General features: G+C 40.7%; 3 protein-coding genes across 12 annotated transcripts in view; 1 reads left to right on the plus strand and 2 right to left on the minus strand.

Annotated features, from left to right (window-relative positions):
- Window positions 1–1540: 1540 nt before the first annotated feature.
- Window positions 1541–7541, minus strand: ddx20 (DEAD (Asp-Glu-Ala-Asp) box polypeptide 20). Its single transcript, XM_075476871.1, has 11 exons — window positions 7318–7541; window positions 6134–6228; window positions 5518–5686; window positions 5307–5421; window positions 4991–5133; window positions 4568–4706; window positions 4377–4435; window positions 4029–4111; window positions 3813–3918; window positions 2993–3094; window positions 1541–2881 (listed from the first exon to the last, which is right to left on the minus strand). The coding sequence occupies exons 1-11, from the start codon at window positions 7511–7513 to the stop codon at window positions 1749–1751; spliced, it is 2340 nt and encodes a 779-aa protein (XP_075332986.1). The 5' UTR covers window positions 7514–7541; the 3' UTR covers window positions 1541–1748.
- A 1487-nt stretch (window positions 7542–9028) lies between these two features.
- On the plus strand, window positions 9029–12102 carry parapinopsina (parapinopsin a). The gene is made up of 5 exons (XM_075475504.1): window positions 9029–9260; window positions 11125–11215; window positions 11318–11555; window positions 11635–11877; window positions 11977–12102. Exons 1-5 carry the CDS (start codon window positions 9029–9031, stop codon window positions 12100–12102), a joined length of 930 nt encoding a protein of 309 aa, XP_075331619.1.
- Window positions 12103–14335: 2233 nt separating this feature from the next.
- The window catches only part of LOC142390969 (cyclin-dependent kinase 17-like), a 40912-nt gene continuing 36986 nt past the window's right edge, over window positions 14336–18261 (minus strand). For 8 of the 10 annotated variants that reach the window (XM_075476876.1, XM_075476879.1, XM_075476877.1 and 5 more), the window contains one exon: window positions 14336–17271. Coding sequence is in view for 2 of the 10 variants with exons in the window: in XM_075476877.1 (XP_075332992.1) it covers window positions 17234–17271 (38 nt within the window). In the remaining 8 variants the exon portion in view is untranslated. Of the gene's footprint in view, window positions 17272–17978; window positions 18187–18261 lie in introns of all 10 variants that reach the window. The other 2 variants (XR_012770506.1, XR_012770505.1) reach the window with 2 other exon arrangements.

Consider the following 18261-nt stretch of genomic DNA (forward strand, 5'->3'; position numbering starts at 1 on the left):
TGATTATCCTAATGCTTCTTATTTGGATGATGATTTAGAGATAAGTCAGAAAATAGTTACAAAATCCCACTTGTATTTGTATGATTCGTCCTGTTAGCAGTCCCAGACAAACAAAAAAAATGTGAGATAATCATTTTTCTAGCCATCACTTAAAAGTGTATGTTTACAGGGTTGTTTGGGAGTTTTTTCTCCACTTTGAACTCATTAGGAAAATTGCACATAAAAACTTAAGATGCTGAGTTAGGTTTTCTTTTTGTTTGGTTGTTAACTGAGATCCGAGGCTGAAAGTGATGGTTTATTCAGTCTGAATTATGTTGAAAAGATGTTTTCAGATATTTTCAGCTTCTCCAGAAAACTGTCCAAATACTACAGATGTATTGCAGGACTGCATTACAGTATTGTCTGAACAAAATAACTAACCGCACCCTGCCTTCCATCAGTTTGTTCCCTCGATCTGTGCCTTTTGTTAAAACAGTCACTGTCCCGACTACCTCAGGAGGTCTCCCGTGGGGGTTTTCAGTGAATTTGACCGCATACAGAGACAAGTGACAAGGACGCCGCTAGCTTAAAGAGCCCTGCTGAGCTGTCCATGCTGCTGAAGAGGGAACACCACCACCACATAATCTCAGTATTGTCTTATAACTTTAGACATCTGCACCATCTGAATCACTGTAAAAAATAATCCTCACACTGGTATGGATCTGAGTATCAAAGAAGTGTAGAAGCTGTGCTCTCTAGTGTGCCAACGGCATTATCTTAAAATAATAATAAAGCAAGAAAAAAATCATTTTTTTAAAAATCAGAGCCCAGATGGGCATAACCTGGGTGATCTGGTAGCGAGCCCTAGCTTTCCTTTTTTGGTTTGAAAGGGAGGGCGATTGCAGGGTAGCACTCCACACTGATGCTCACAAGCATGAGCATCTGGAACACAGCTGCACAGGACACAGGAGAAAGTAGCAGGATGGACACCACTACCTTAGGTTCACTCTCAGTGACTGGAGACCATGCTGACCAGTAGGGCGTTTCTTGACAAGTTTCTAAGTAAAATTAAGATTTCGACTCTGCCGTTAAAAATAGGAAACGTGGTATCCATCCAGGTTCTATTGGGCCCAAGTGTTGACCGATTCTTCTCTCACCAGCACATGTGCATCCGCTCATGTGACATTTAGATTATAAAAAATAATAATAATAATAATAATAAAGCACTATTTCTGTATCCTGGAAGCTGCCTACACCAGAGTCCTACAGAACGCTTACCTAAATTAGCAACATAAATACTACAAATGTCATTTGTGATTAGTCTGGAATTTGGCACATGTGGAGTCGCTTGGCCTCATAATCCCTGCTTGCAGAAAACGACACAGGTTGCACTTCCTCTCTACACTTTACATTGCACTGATGGCTAGAAGTAGTGCACATCCCCTTTAAACATGTCTTACACCACAACCTTGAGCAAAGAATCGTTTTAACCCAAGTCCGGTATTAGCAGTGTCCTAAGCGACTGAAATCACATGAAGACAAAAGAGCTGTAATCCAGTACATGCACAATCCAGGTGTTTATTAGAAGAAACAGACACCACATGTGGTACACATTAATTGAATCTACATACATTTGAGTACAATGTGTCAAAGCCTGAGGTGAAACAAGCATAAGTCATGCACCTAAGTCATTGTAGGACTCAGACACATTTTCCCACAGAAATCTATACGATAGGATATGCTGATTTACGTTTGACCCTACAGACGGGTCAGTGTTTCATGAGTTCTTTCATGTAGACTGCATTCATGCGATAAGCTGCCATCCAGCTGTGGGCAGCATTGTAGTAGCTTTCGTACCCCTGCCCTTGAAAGGTGGACTTAGAGCCATAGTAATCGCTCCAGGCTTTGTAGTAGGCTCCCCAGTATTCCTCCGAGCTCCACTCCTCCTCCGTTTCCATGCAGTCTTCTTCATCGCTTTCCCTCTTTGGTTTCCCTTTCATCTTCTTGGAGTGCTTTTTGCTCTCTTTTTTCATCTTTTTTGATTCATCCCAGCGAGTCTGTGCTTGAGCCATTTCATTCGGTTGCCTGCTTGCTTTAGTGCTCAGTACAGACTCAGATTCACTGCTCTCATGGTGAGACAAAGCACAGGGTGTCTTGTCGTATGTTCTGGTTGCAGAGGATTTGTGCACAGTGGGTGTAGTTTCAGTCTGAGGCACAGTGACTTCTCTAGATTCAGCTCCTGCGGTCTGATTTGAGTCTCCAAGAGTCACATCATCCTCCATATCGGACGGAGAGCTACAAGAACCAGAAACTGACCTCCGAGGTGAAAAGTCAGACTTCAACTGTTCCCTGTGCTGTATCAAATTGTAAGCATTATCGTCATCTTCAAGAATAACAGATTCCCTGTACCCATTCTGATCATTGGGGCCACCACCTTCTCCACCTCTGAAAATCCTAATGACCTCCACTGACCTCCCTAACCCACTGGTGATGAAGTTCTGGAAATCGTGCTCAGCCTCCTCAAAGGAAACAAACCTCGAACTGCATTTCTTGAATGAGTTGAGAGGAGAGATCTTCGGCAGCGCATCTTGCAGCTCTTTCCGAGTGGGTGTTGCTTGAGGAGGACTCTGTGGCGGCGCAGCCTCCCTTTTGGAAGACATCCGTCTTGCATTTTCTTCCACATGCGGCCCTCTCCTCGGTCCCGGATGCGTCTCATCGGGCTTTCTTTGACGGCTGTGCTCAGCAGTTTTATCCACAATGGGATCAGACACAGGGACTCCAGTCTTTGTACGCCTCCTCTTTTGAGTTGTGGACGACAGCTGGGAAACGGGCTCTGGAGTGGAGGCTTCAGAGCAGACATCCCAGTCACATGGCTCATCCATCAGCCCGGGCTCTAAAGTGGCTAAAAGGACACCAGACAGATGAGACCACAATTACTTTTCTTCATTACAGATGAATCAAAGCTCTACACGCGGAGATAAAGTTACACATGTAGCAGGTCAGCGGGACTTACAGGGCAGTGCAGACAATTTGAGGCCACACTTTTGAGCGATGGCCATCATCTTGTTCTCTTCTTCACCATGGCAACAGTAGGTCACAGCCAGCCCCTGGGTGCCTACAAACAAAATGTGATTGTGATTAAGACCCATATAATGACAGGAAGTGGTAAAAGAGGGTGGAAAAGGCAATGTATTGTGTTATGGCAGGGCCACACACCCCCCATCGACAATGTATGCAAGCTTAGATGCAATTATCTCCCCTTACAGCACAGCACAGCACACAAGCTAGGTCAAGATAATCACGCTATAAGACGCTATCGAGCTTACTTGGTGTTTCAAAGCTGCTAATGCTTAAGAGACCTGAGCTAATCTTCAGAATGGTGCGAATGGAGTCAAGAAGAGACTTCTCTTTCCTCTTTGGTCTAGCAAATAAAATTTAGAACATAAAGCAGTAGCTGAAAGACTTAAAGCACCAGGAAAGAAAGCAAAGGACAACAAAAAATACGCTGTATAAAAATGATACAATCGAGCCGGAAGATGGGAGTTATTAGTCGCAGTCTGTTGCAGTTGCAGGTATTAACTGTCCTCAAGTTATTTTTGTCCCAGTTGAGCTGGTGGGGAAAATAGCTGCAAACGAAAAAAAAAAAAAAAAAAAAAAAACATGGTTTTCCTTAAAAAAAAAAAAAAGTGAACCAAACAGAGGATGGATTCTGCAACAGTGATGCAACTTCCCCACAAACGACCTCTCCCGCCTCAATGTCATCAGGAACCCGGGCAGAGTGACTAGTTGAATATCAAACGGCTTTTGGTTGCTTCTGATTGCTTGAGACTCACCAAAACGTCCAGCCCGTCCAATTCTGTGCATATAGGTTTCCCAGTCCTGTGGAATGTCCAGATTTATCACCAGGTTCACTTTGTCCGCATCTATACCCCTGGAAGTCTGTCCGAGAGGGCAAATGGAAGGCATTTACACACAGACGGAGATCGCGTTTACCTTGTAGGAAATAGAGGACGCAAGCAATGAGTGAGACATGAAAAGTTGTGTCTCACCAGGTCGGTGGAGATGAGCACCCTGCATTGGTACTGCTTCAGTTTTGACATGGCCTCCAGTCTTTGGTCCTGACTCAGACCACCTGTACAAGTCATAACATACTGCCATTATTTTGTTCTCACTTCAGGCTGCCAGCGGTTACCTTACATACATCTGAATAAACCTCCAAAACATTTCCATCTCACAGACAAAGAGACGCATGCCCAGCAATCATAAAAAAAAATAAAAAATAAAAAAAAATAAATCAAAAGCAGCAACTAAATGCAGCAAAAGTCTTAATTGCATTGCAGCTCAAGTGAGGCCCGTATCACTACATATTACACGAATGTTACTGTTTTTCACCTTACCTGATATGCAAACAGCAGGTAATCCTTTGGAGGACAGGATGTCTGCCAGGTGCTGAGCCCTGTTGGAGAAAACAAAATTCCACAGCTAATGAAATCGTTTTTTTTTTCCCTTTTTCTCCCCCTGGAAATAAAGCTAACGACCAGCAGCTGTGGAGGAGAGTAAGCATTAAAAACATGAAAGCTGTTATTACCTTGTGTGTAGATTAGAAAACACTAAGGCCTGGTTGAATGGGATTTTACTGAACAGCTCCAGTAGGTGCTGCACCTTCTCCTCGAGCACCCTGTGCGGCAGCGGATGGGACTGCACCAACTTGTAATACTGCTTCAGACCTGGCAGGGGGAGCCCAAGAGCAACGTTCACAAAACTATTCATTCAAAAAGACCAAACAATGGCTGCATTTCAATGCCTGAGGTCTAAGTCAACTCAAGGCGTGCGTGCCGTTTTTTTTTTTAACATAACCTCAATGTCTCATGATTAGTTCCTGCTGACTGTCATCTCGCAGCCTTCTGCTGGGAAATATCTGTGCCTATCTGTGTGTCTTATTACGGAAGGTGTCAAGTCAGGTGTCAGGTGGTAGAAACTGATGCTTAAACCATTCAAAAAGGGCCGTTACCTTTCAGGCCCATTTCTTTCGGATTGAGTCGGACAAAAGTGGGCTCATTCATGTAGTGAGTGAGGTGCAGAGCGAGGGATTCTGGGTAGGTGGCAGACAGCGCAAGCATCTGTTTGTTAACCGGCAGAGAGGAGAAGATCCAGCTGAGGAAGAGCGAGGACGTGGGTAAAAAAAAATAAATAAACATGTTGGTGCATATTTAAAAAAAAAAAAAAAAAAAACCTGCCTGAATAGGCATCTGTTCACACTTCACAATCCTGAAATATTAAATAAGAGTATGATGATAGAAACTGTGCCCCCCCCCGCCCCTCCTTACTTTATTTGTTCCTGGAAGCTGCCCTCCTCCAGCAGTTTGTCTGCCTCGTCCAGGACAAACAGTCTGATGCTGTCGGTGGACAGCATGCCCAGCTCGATAAGCTGCTTGATTCGACCTGCGTAGGCAAACAGGAACGTTGATGCCAAACACTCGCAACAGCATGACGATCACATGGGCGGGTTATGTCGTCAATATCCCACCGCCCTCTTACCAGGTGAGCCCACAGCTATGTGGCACTTCTTCAGATGGAGTTTGTCTTGACTCACAGGCCTGCCCCCTATGAAAACATGGCACTCCAGGCCCTCCATGGCACAGCCGATGGCCATCACCACTGAGTGGATCTGCACCGCTATCTCGCGCGTCGGAGCCAAAACAAGAACCTGCGGGAGATGTGAAAGGTATATAGTTGTGAGCAACTTATGCTGTCAACAGCAGATTGAAAATGGGCAGGTGCTGGATAGATCCTGATCGTTTAGACCCCTGCAGCTAATGAGATTGGAGTGCACCAAAATGGAGCAGGTGCACCTCGCCATTATATAAAACAAATAAATAAATAAAATCTGATCTTTATCATCTATACTTTTGACAGTAAGAAGCTTAAGCTCATCAGATTAAGACCGCCAAAACCAAAGTGATTACTGATGAGCATCTGTTGGTGACAAAATGGAGCAGAGTGAAAAGAAACTTTTCTTTTCAAAAGATTTGTAAAGGTTAATAATTTGTTCCAACTAAAGTCCTATAATGGCAGAGATTAGAAGTACTGGGAAAGATAAGTTTCTCAATATTTGACTCCTAATCTAGAGCTCCACTGGAGGGAATCTGCTCACCTGAGTAGCCGGATTCTCCAGGACCAGAGAGTCGAGGGCGATGGTGCAGAACACGCACGTCTTTCCTGTGCCAGACTTGGCTTGAACAATCAAATCTGAAATGAGAAATGAACAGTGAGGTCTGCACAGTAAGCTAGACAAAAAAATTAATGAATAAAAAAATACTGCTGCATATTTTAGGGTAAATGTGTACGTCAGAATTATTCACCACATCATGATGCATAACTGGCACAAGTGTTAATGCAGATAGGTTGTGTTTAAATGTCAACCGGGTTTTAAACCTCAGTCCTTGTCAAACATTTTCCCCTGAAGAGGAGCAGGGACAACATTTCTGCAAAACTGAAATGCAACAGGAACTAATTCCAATAAGTTTAAACAGCGCTGGTGTATCGCTAACTGTAATCCACAGGACAGATGGGTTTTGCAAGTACAGCTCAAACCAATTTGTTTATTCTGACGACTTTTTACGTTTGTACTGTTTTTGACTAAATGAACTCCTACAAACAAAAACATTTCATTTTAAAATGGAAACAAACTGGTCTTTTTTTCTTTTTCTTTCTCTTCCTGTCAGGTCCAACCATACTATGACTCTTGTGGTTTAATCTGGCAGAGAAACTGATTTTCTGATCATAATTCCTTTTACCACCGTGAGCCATCTGGTAACAATATTACAAGATTGGGAAAACTCCCTTGACTAAAGAGTTGCAGACAAGAGCAGCTGCTCATTTTGTTTGGGTTTTTTTAATAATAGATCACCCCGCAAACTTTGCTGTGCCAATTCAACACAAAGGGTGATCAATTACGACTTCCCCGTTCCCAGGTGAGAATATGACTAAATATGAACATCTCTCCTAAAAGAGCACACTATTTCTGCACTCATGGATAGAGCCACAGGGGACGCAGCCTGTGACAAAATGACAGACGAAGAATAACAAAGGTGCATCTGTGCACATCTGCTGACAGGTGGGCCTGGCTTCCGAAATAGAAGCATCTGTCTTCATTTCCTGTTGAGGCATCACTACAATCACCCGGGGCCAACTTAACTTAAATAATTCTTTGTAGAACTCTGCGACTGACGTTTGTGAGGGTCACAACCGGTGACTGAGCCGTGCACCATTCTAACTAAAAGGGTCCAAATACACAATCCGTTTCTGATGCTATTGACAACCCACAACAGAACCTACCGAGTCCGCAGCGGCCCAGCGGGATCGCTTTGAGTTGAATTGGAGACGGTTTCTGGAAGCCAGCGGCGGACAGTCCGTCCAGCACGGCCTGCGATAGCAGCAGCGAGCCGAAGTCGATCCCCTCCGACAGAAGCACATCGTCGGTCCGCTTTCGCGTTTGGATGTCGTGTGCCGCTTTCCTCACGGAGGTAGCCATGTTTACAGGACTGTTTACCACCGGTGGAGCCACTGATTTAAAAAAAAAAAAAAAAAAAAAAGAAAGCTCCTCAGAGAAGCAGCCGACCTTTGCCTTTATTGCCCTCTGGTGGCTTGGAGGGGAATACATCTTTCCCAAGGCATCACCAGCACATTAAAAACAGCTGTAGAGATGGTCTACGCAGATGGTCAAACTATGGTCTTGCACATAATAGTTTTCTTAATTGACAAAGGTAAAGATTTTTATTTAGCCCAGAACCATCCACGATGCTCCTTTTAAAAAGCTTTTATTCAATTATTTACATATTAGTAGTTAATCTATAATCCTTTCATGTAATCCTTTTAAAAACCACCTCTGGGATCCCAGGTTGTCAAAAAAGCTTTCCATTCTTCCTATTTGGTAATAATCTATTTTATAATCTTGTTAACCTTTTTGGGTCTCCATGTTTCCAATAAGCTATAAATTGATATTTAAATATGTACATATTTTAAAACAATATTGCTTCAGGTCTTTGAAATAATTTTTGCTCATTTAATTTATCAAATGTCAAATTTGCCAAATCCCCTTGTCATTGTTGCACCTGGGATGGATTAATATTTGTATGTTTGGTCTTTGAAATGAGAATGTTTAATTGTGACTTTTGTGTAATAACTGGGGTTAGTTACAAACAGTCAGAGACACCGACACTAGATGAAGCGCAGTGGTTTCTCCAAGTAAAGTGTTGTTAAGCAACATCATCAGGCTCCAACATCTCTTCGGTTATTTGAAGAAAAAAAACATTTTGAACTCAGTGAAAGTTAAAAAACAGAGAAAAGTCTTGATAAAGTACCAGATTTTTTTTTTAATTTCTACAATATTTGGTGTTTCTACTTGACTTGCATAGAGGAAGTCTGTGTCTACAAAAGTGCAAGATGAGACCAAGCAATAATGCTCCTTATATGTCATAAATGCATTTAGCCAAAGATGCTTAAACCTATATTGTTTTCCAGAATCTCTTCTTTATGACAGCAATCATGGAAAGTGCAGCGTAAGAGGATATTGTTGTTATTGTCTTCACAATCCGGATCTACGGGATTTGGTCTACAAGATTTAAAATCCAGCTTCTTAAGGTGGACCTATCTCCCTGTCCTCTCTCAAGTTGTTGCAGAGCATCCAACATGCAGCACCAGTAGATCCGAAGTTTTGTGACTGTTCATATAATTTCCTACAAAATTTTTCAAACTTTTAATATTTTATTTATTCAATTCTCTAACAAATCAGCTCCCTATTGTTTTGACCAGTTTCAGACATTTTACAACTGAACAGCTGATGGACCAAGACTTCTTTTTTTCCAGGGAGTATTTTGTGGCTTCAGCAAGAAGTTCTTTCTGGGTTTTGCACACTTCCTTTCCATCCCTCTGCTGATCTACACACAGCGAAATGGAGTGTGTTGACTATCATGAAAACTCCCCATCTAATTGCTCGGGGCACACAGAACTCCTGTCTCGGAGGGGTTTCACGATACTGGCCGTTATCATGGGTGTGTTCTCTGTGGCAGGGATCATCCTCAATGTCCTGGTGATCGTGGTGACAGTGAGACACAGGAAACTAAGGCAGCCACTCAGCTATGCCCTGGTCAACCTCGCTGTATGTGACCTGGGCTGTGCTGTGTTTGGAGGCCTCCCCACCACACTGAATAGTGCAATGGGCTACTTCATTCTGGGACGTTTGGGCTGTGTGTTAGGGGGCTTTGCTGTTGCCTTTTTTGGTGAGTCCACATTTTGTGTCAGTGTTTCCCGAGGCTTGGTGTAACATTTGATTTCAACAGTGGAATTGTTGTTTAATTGTTGTGTTACATCACTTTTTAAATGGCAAAGAGCAGGTTATCAATATTTCCCAGCTGACTGGCATTTTCCTGGGCCTCTAAATTCATCCTGTTTATGATACTCTCTTCTGATATTTCAGGCAAACATACCGAAACTAACTTTAAGTCAGTACTGATGCAAAGATGCACAGTTTTAGTTTAGCTTGGTCTCACTGCTTACTTAGATACTGCTGATAATGATGATGATGATGATGATGATGATGGCATTTCAATTAAAAACAACTCAGGTAAGCAAAGCCCGTCATCTTTTACTGTTTTTCATGCTACTGAATGGAAATGCATTTATGTTTCTGTGGGACGTTTAAAGCCAGAAGAGAGAAATTTAGAGGGAAAAAAAGGATTATGTGGGATATGACAAGGGTCAGATCCTGCTCCACTGCTTTTTAACCTACAAATGCTGCCACTTGACTCTATCATAATCAATCATCATGTATCTTGATATACACTGCTGCTACACCGATGTTGGTGATTTTGGCTGCACAGGTGATGCTACACCAGGGGGTCGGCCCACCCCAATGTGGGTTTCATTGAATGCACTGTTTATAGAGAAAAAAAAAGCGCTGCATACTGTGTATACAGTGCATGTATATAATAAGAAGTGCTGCATGAGTGTCTAAACACTTTGATGAACTGTGCGTGTGGATACACTGTCATATGACTCGCTTTCATCTGATAATCGCAGTTCTCTTAACATACTAGTAAATTGTATTGATTATATCAATCATAGGATGTCAATGTTTTCTTAGAGCTGGAGAGAGAAGACGATTAGATATTTGTAGTTTGTCCAAAAAAAAATCAGAGACAGATAATCTGCCCACACTAGTTGAAACTGTCTCTGAAATACAATTAGAAATTAAGAAACTTTTGTCAGTTATTTTTTATGTATTCATATTGTTTTCGAATCACATTACCAACATTTACAGAAGTGTTTTATCATTTACAAGGATATCAAATATTAGAAGATCGATGGCATGAAATGTCTGGAAGTTTGGTTAATTAACCTCCAGCAGCTTTTATCACTGTAACACTCCACTGCCATGATCATCCCAACAAAAATCTGAATCAAGAAGATTGAACATTCACTTCACTGACTCCCTGTACAATACTAAATCAAATTTCCATGTCTTTTAAATAGTCCATTAACTCCCAACTGTTTGGTTTTCCGGTGCATCTATGACTTGTTGCCTGTTTATAAGGTTTTTAAGAGCATCAGCTGTAAGTACTGGTACAGACTGGGTGTCTTCAGATCCCGAAACAAACCCTCTGTCAGCCTGATGCTCATTACCTGACATTTCCGCATTCAAAAGCAAACCGTCTTATTTTACGACAATGGCTCATTTCTGTGTACACGTGTGTGGTAGTACTGTGGCACATGCTTTTCCTATCATTCGACTGTGCTAACACATTTTAAGATTTTGTTAGACTTTCCTTAAATCTTTTACTCTTGATGGATAGAGTTGATCTTTTTGGGCTTGAAAAACTTCAGTGAATAAAACCAGTTGGGATGCTCTCACAAATTTGGCAAAGAGTCGCAAGTCTAAAAAACCTTGTAAAGAGTCACAAGTGTTAAAACAAACTATTAAGTATCTATTAATCTATAAAGTATCTATTTGCTCCTTCAAATGTAGTAACACAGTGGCATGAAAAGTAAACACAAGCATGTCACATGGTTTTTCCAATAAGCCATCAAGCAGTTTGTATATCTAAGTCATATCATATTCTTAACTCCTTCTTTCTTTTTTCCCAGGTATAGCGGGTCTCTGCACAATAGCAGTCATTTCTGTTGAACGCTGCATAGTGGTGTGTTATCCCATGGGTGCCGTCCTGTTCCAAACCAGGTAAAATATAGTGAGCCACAGATTTCCCCCACACATTGAAAACAAATCAGAAAATGATCATTCCTTCTTCTGCATGTGAGACACTGTCCTTGTTGTCCTCAGGCATGCAGTTGCAGGAGTGGTTCTGTCCTGGGTGTGGTCGTTCGTGTGGAACACCCCACCTCTGTTTGGTTGGGGAAGTTATGATTTAGAAGGGGTCAGAATTTCCTGTGCTCCTAACTGGCACAGCCGTGTTGCTGGGAACATGTCCTACATAATCATTTACTTTTCCCTTTGCTTTGCTGTGCCCTTCTCCACCATCATGGTGTCCTACTCACGACTTTTATGGACCCTTCGCCAGGTGAGCAATACAGAGATTGGACGTACACTTTTAGTGGTTGCATTGATGTCATGATAAAGTCTTCAAGGTGGTGTCTCAGGTTACCAAGGTGCAGGTATCGGAGGCTGGAAGTACTTGCCGTGTGGAGATGCAGGTTGTACGCATGGTAGTGGTGATGGTGTTGGCCTTTCTGGTCTGTTGGCTGCCTTATGCTGCAATGTCACTTGCGGTCATCATGGACTCCAGTCTTAACGTGGACCCCGTCCTCGCTACCATACCTGTTTATTTTGCCAAAAGCAGCACCGCCTACAATCCCATCATATATATTTTCATGAACAGACAGGTAATCCTTTATCACGGGCATAATATACAGACACACAGGCACAAATTTACTGTAAGTTACATACAGTAACTAACCATAATCGTGTGCTTGTGTTTCTAGTTTCGAAGCTATGCTGTTCCCATGCTTCTGTGTGGGTGGAACCCTTGTCCCTCAGACCCACAAATATCCGAGGGGGAGACCACTGTAGCTTCAATTAACAAGAGCAAAAAAAGTCTCACTGAATGAATCGTTAAAAGAATAAAAGTGTGTCTTTGGTCTAATTCTTCAGGCAGCTCAAACTAATTTCATCCACATTCCAACATTAGACAACGTCTGCAATGAACGGCGGGAACAGATTATTTTCACAACACAAAACAAAATGTCCATCTGACACTGACATGGATGTCAGAAATGAAGCAACAAAGCCATTTGTAAAACCGTCCATGTGAATCAGTGTGGATGGCAGGATGCAGTTTTCCCAACAGAACAGTTTCTTGAAACATAAGCAGTGTTTATTAGTGCTTTTAATGTTGTAGCTGATTGCTGTATGTTTGTATGCATGTGTTCACGCTGTCTAACTTTTCTTTTACTCCAACACGAACACCACCCTCTGTCTGGCTCACTTCCAGTGATATTTTTGATGGCTTGCGGCCGTATAACTTCTTATTTTCAGGATTATGGGAGTGAAACTGGCAGGTTGCTAAAACGCTTCTAAATTTTATAGATGAGAAAAACAGGGGTATAGATAAGGAAAAAGATGACACACAGTTTGTTTATGGATATCATAGTGCTACATGAAATGTAAGACAAAAACAGAATGCAGAGTTCTGCAAATTGTTTAAATTTTACAAAACAACATATTGTAAAAAAGGTTTTGCGTAAAATTTATGATCAATTTGAATACGATGACGGTGACAAATTGCCTAAAAGGGGCAAGAAATGTTTTACCACCGTGTTTCACCACATTTTATAGAGCCACGCTGTTAGAATACTCAGTACAGTGCAGACATAAGCAGGACCTTCCCTGAAAAATACTTGTCTAGAAAAAAAGGTGCATTGCTCGAGAGCCTGTATGTAGAGTTCAGCAGCAGTGTGTTAAAAAACATTTTTAATGTCACATGTACTTGTGCACCTCTATATCATGAGTACCACTAGAGCACAGTTTTCCATCAAATATAAAGGTGTAACTTTATGGAACAAGTATATTCACCTGACAAACAGCTCTCCCTCCCTACCCATTTATAAAAGGAAATTAAAAGATCACCTGTACTTTATGGGATTGTCTTAATACTTTTCCTTCTCTTTTTTGTTTATAGTTGCCATTGCAATTTAGTCTTTTGATTTATTGTAATTTATTTCTTGATTCATTGCTTGATTATTGATTTTTGTGATGTCGTTTTTATTCTTTATAGTTTTTTTTCTCTCTCTCATTAATCCATTTGTTTGTTTATTTGTTTTATCCTGATAAGATACATTTAATTTTGTTTATTTATCCTAATGGTGAGGTTCTCGATAAGCCATCCCAGGGTTTCTAACCTCTCCAGCACTGATTCATTGCAGCTTATCATTTATTATCTATTGTATATATATATTATTCTATTTCTTTCTTTTATGTGATATACTCTTGTTTGTAATGTTTTATTAAAGTGCAAACAAACAATAAACAAATGATGGATGCTGGCTTTTGAACTGTGTGCTTATAACACGCCTGGAGTATGTAGCATTTTGATTTGTTTGATTTATCATACCACAGATCGGTTTTAAATTCACACTACACTTTACCTCAGTCCATCTTCAAGGAACTCTGGCCTTATACAGGTGTTAGTTTTGATCTATTTATGAGGTTGTTTATCTTTTTTTTTTTTTTTTGCATGGTAGAGAATTAGCCTTCATTTATGGCGCAGTGATCTTTGTGTTGACTGTCTTTATCCATGATTTTACTGAAATGGAACTCCTTAGCTATTAGAGAACTAGATACATGCAACTTATGAAGAGCTCATCTAAAGAAATGGTTAATTAGTACACAGCTTTGTCAACAATAAGACTCAGCTGCAAATGACTGTTTTCGTTCTTTCAGTGTGGACCTTTTTTTTGCTGTCATGTCAAAATCAAAATTTTTCTTCTGTCATTTTTGTATCTTTTATATTGTGCAAGCCTTTTGTGTCTGTTTCTTCATGCTCGTTCATTTGCCTAAAAATGCAGCAGTATCATTATTTCTCACTATTATCCCTTTTGTATAATATCAGTTATCTAGTTTGAGGTTGTCTTGAATTGTATTTCTTTATATTCCTATTATACTCTTCTATTCTGTTCTCCAATAATATAACAATTTCAATCATATCGTTTCAGTTTTAGAAATCGTCTTTTTTTTGTAACTTTTTATTGTTACTACAATACGATGAAAATTGAAAAAAAAGATGCTGACTTGGCTCAAAGAGTCCGCGGGAAACTTCGAGTTGGAGATAGATACAGATATACACAGGCTGAGTGGTTTTATTGGGTTACATCAGATGTTGAAAATGTACTTCATAAAGTAGCCACTCAGTTTATTAATCTTCAGACCGAATAGATTTCAGGAAAACAAGTCAAGAAATGTAAACAATGTTCTACAACAACAAACAACAGTGAATTCATCATAGTAATTAATCATCAGGATTTTATAACAAGCAGAAAGCGTCGGGTGGTCACAACCCCTCTGGTCCGTCCTCAAACTTGGCATGTACACCCCCTCCAACACAAGCAGATGATGTCACATTTAGATAAGTGTTATGGCTTTCATTGATCAGGAGAGAAAAATCTAAATAATCTGTGCTTTATATTCTTCTGAATCATGATGGATAACTCCAGTACTTTTCATTCCAGCGTGTTAAACAGGTAAAGGATGCATCAGTCATCCCTGTTTTCGAGTCTCACAGTTTGCGCGCTCATTCATGCCCAACTTTGTAAATAAACATGGATTCAGTCATCCTATTTCCATGGCTTTTTATTGATTACAGAAATATTGCTATGACTTTCAAGAAAGAAAAAGGAAAAGAAAGCCAGAATGTGAATAGCTGTATCAAACCTGTACACTTTTGTATATACAGAGTGAGGGATCATCTATGTACATGCTACATACTGTCACACTCTGGGAAAATAAGTAGTCCTTCTGACAGGCACTGACATGGGATCACTTCACTCATTCTAAATCTGTTTTGGAGAAAGATGCAGAAATGACCCGAGGTCAGTGCCTGGGGCACAGAAAACTCCAATCTACACTCACAGGCCATCTCGCATATACAGTACATGTTGACATGTCAGCTGATTGGTGTGTGAAACAGTTGTGTGCTTGGACACCCGGTGCGTAGAGGACGGACTTTGGTCCTCGCGTTTCTAGCAGCCTGTAATAATAACAGCATGAAGGAACATAATGCCTGAGTTCAACATTACTCAAGTCATTTTATAACCCAGGGAAACAGGCTACAGAGACAGCTTCTGTTTTGCTGCTGAAGTTGAGTCAGATTTGTTATCCAACGTATATCGTTTCCTGCCAGCACATCCCAGCTTCTTTACAGCGTGCTGTCATCGTCGTCGTGTTATTTTTGGTACCCTTTTCAGGCGCTAATGTTATATTTGGTGTAAAAATCATGTGATAAGATCAAGTCCCATGCAAAAATTTAAAGGAGGTATTCTTTTTCCCGCCGCAGCTATTTCACATACCAATTTAAAAACATGTGTTAATACAGAAACATGCTTAAAGAGATGACAGGAAAGGACACGGGTAAGGTAGTCTCTGAACAGCAATATTATGGTCAAATTACTAGAGAAAGAATGACAGGTTGATGCTGAGAAATTATTCTTCTTTACATACAATTTAAACCAGCTTTGCAAAGGTTTTCATACCAAGATTTGCTCTACTGGGGAGACACGCGCAACCATCTGCATCTCACAGCATTCACAAAATGACATTAGTCCTGAGCTCAAGGAATGTGCAACACGTCCCCAGCCAGTCACCCACTGTTAAGACTGAGAACAGCATCATCATTGCTTCTAACAAAGTTAAACTTATGATCATATGTACAGATTTTTTTTTTCTTTTTAAAAAAGGATAATAAGTAAAAAAAAAAAAAAAAAAAAAGTTTGACAGAAGACTGGGCTTTTTAATAATCTACTTGTGTCAAAGAGGTAAAATCAGGTACAAAAAGACCGGTTCAACATCAACACCTGTACGTCAGACAAAAACAAAAAAATCAAGACAACTTCTCAGTCAAGGCAAAAGAGGAGGGGGGCGTCTAACAATAAGCAGGTGAGGATTTGTACACGTCCGTTATCTCTCCATCCTTCAGTGTTATCCCTTTTGTGTACTGACCGACAGCATCTCGCAGTGTGGAGTTTTTTTTATTATTTTTTTTTTTACAGCATATCACACAGTAAACAAGAACTATTACGGTCTGTTACTGCGACGAGTGTTTGGAACTGCAAAGTAGTGAAATAGTGCAACACATAAGTTCATGCCCTATGGTTAACAATTGATTATTTACTTTTGGTATGTCAATTTGATGCTTCTTCATTTGGGTACATCCTACTCTGCTTGAAGTGACTGATGAGGTAACGACAGCCACCCTAACCTCAGCTGGACAATAAGGTGCAAAAGTTTATCTCTGTAAACTCCAACAATTTTACACACTCATTATTTTTAAGTGAACCACCAGTGTGAGTAAGTGTAGCTGTGTGTGTTTCATATAGAGATAAAGAAGCATGGAGAATGAGAGGAAAAGGCAGAAGGAAAGATCATGTAATAAACGGTCATAAACGAGGTTGAGAATCGAGGTGCAATACTTAAGAGTTTGGATTCAGGCTGAAGTGTGTCATGAAAAAGCAGAGCTCTACAGATCGGTCTACTTATGTACAACAGTCTGAAAAAGAAAACGCTAAAGAGAGCAACAGAGGCCACCTTTTTCTCTCTTTGCCTTAGATTCGTGTTCACCTTGACTCCTTCTTCCTTAGAGCTCACTGATACAGCAAGTTCTGCATTAAAACCGAGTCAGCTAACGTCATAATGCTGCCCCCTTGTGGGCAGCAGCAGTAGTAGCAGCAAGGAGAATCATTTTCTCCCACTTTTCTTCCAGCATCACGCAATTATTATTTTGTTCCTTTTTCTTTTAGGCTTGAGCCGAGTCTTTATTTCTAGGTTTGAATTCTTCAGCCTTAGTTTTGTTGTCATTTTTCCTGTATATGAGTGTTTGTCTTTTTAATATCTAGAGTATTAGTGTGTGTCTTTATGTGGCAGGGCACGTGTCACTCCTTCAGTTTGTGTGCGGCAGGGTCAGTGAATGTATGTCTGACAAGACAGCTCCACGTGTCGCTGTCGTCCTCATCTCATCGCCCCCAACCAGCACTAAAACAACACACTCTGTCTCCTGCTCTTCCCCTGGGCTGAAAGAGACACAGACAGACATGGGAGAAAAAGAGACATGTGAAAATCTGTAGGTTTTTATTTTTTATCTTTGGACAAACTGACTTCACCACATACCTTCAAACTTCACTCCATGCCCGGCAACAGAAACTATACACATATAGGGCCAAAAACACTCCACACACCTTTGAGGCTTCAACAATGGTGATCTCATTTAATCGATTGAATGATGAAGCCAACAAATGCTAAATCAATCGTTGAACAAAGCATTCTCTTAGGAAACATTACAAAAGAGTGGAAAAATCTCTTTTAAATTTTTTCTTTTGGCCCATTTTGAAGGAGTTGTTTTTATTCCAATTAATTAGTACGTTGCTTAGTTTTTTACACATTTGACAAACTGATCTTGTTTTGATCACACAACCAGACTTTTAATTGGGATACTGAGGTCATGACTTCAGTATTTTTTTGGGATGTAGGAAAATCCTACTGTCTACCTGAGCCTCAAGAAGAAGAAAAATGTGTATGGACAGATACTTTTAGCCATATTGTGCATGTCTATTATAATCACAGCAAAGAAAAACTTCAGTCGCATATATAGTAATTTGTATTCTATTGTTATCTAGTTGTGCCAAAAGAAATGGTGACATACAGCAGCAACAGTAAAACACTCAAATCCATGCCATTGAAAAAAGAAGGCAAGCCCACTCTGCAAAAAACCCTCACTTACAGACTCATGAAAAGGCTACATCTCTCGCTGAAGAAACCGAAACAGGACTGCGAACGAAAATAGTCAAATGACTTCCTGGTCTTTGATTGCAATCTTTGCATTTCTGAATGTAGTGTTGCCCCACTGAACCCTGAGCTGATCACTGGGAGTGCCTCACTCAGAGGATAACCGGATTAGGAAAGTGAAAGCTGAGATGATGCTTGTGAGGCTTGAATTGTGGCAGACAAAAGAAGTGGAGGGGGCTTTAGGATAATATAGAGATGAAAAAAAGATTGTGAAATAA

The sequence above is a fragment of the Odontesthes bonariensis genome, chromosome 10 (assembly GCF_027942865.1).
Source record: "Odontesthes bonariensis isolate fOdoBon6 chromosome 10, fOdoBon6.hap1, whole genome shotgun sequence".
Lineage (NCBI taxonomy): Eukaryota > Metazoa > Chordata > Actinopteri > Atheriniformes > Atherinopsidae > Odontesthes > Odontesthes bonariensis.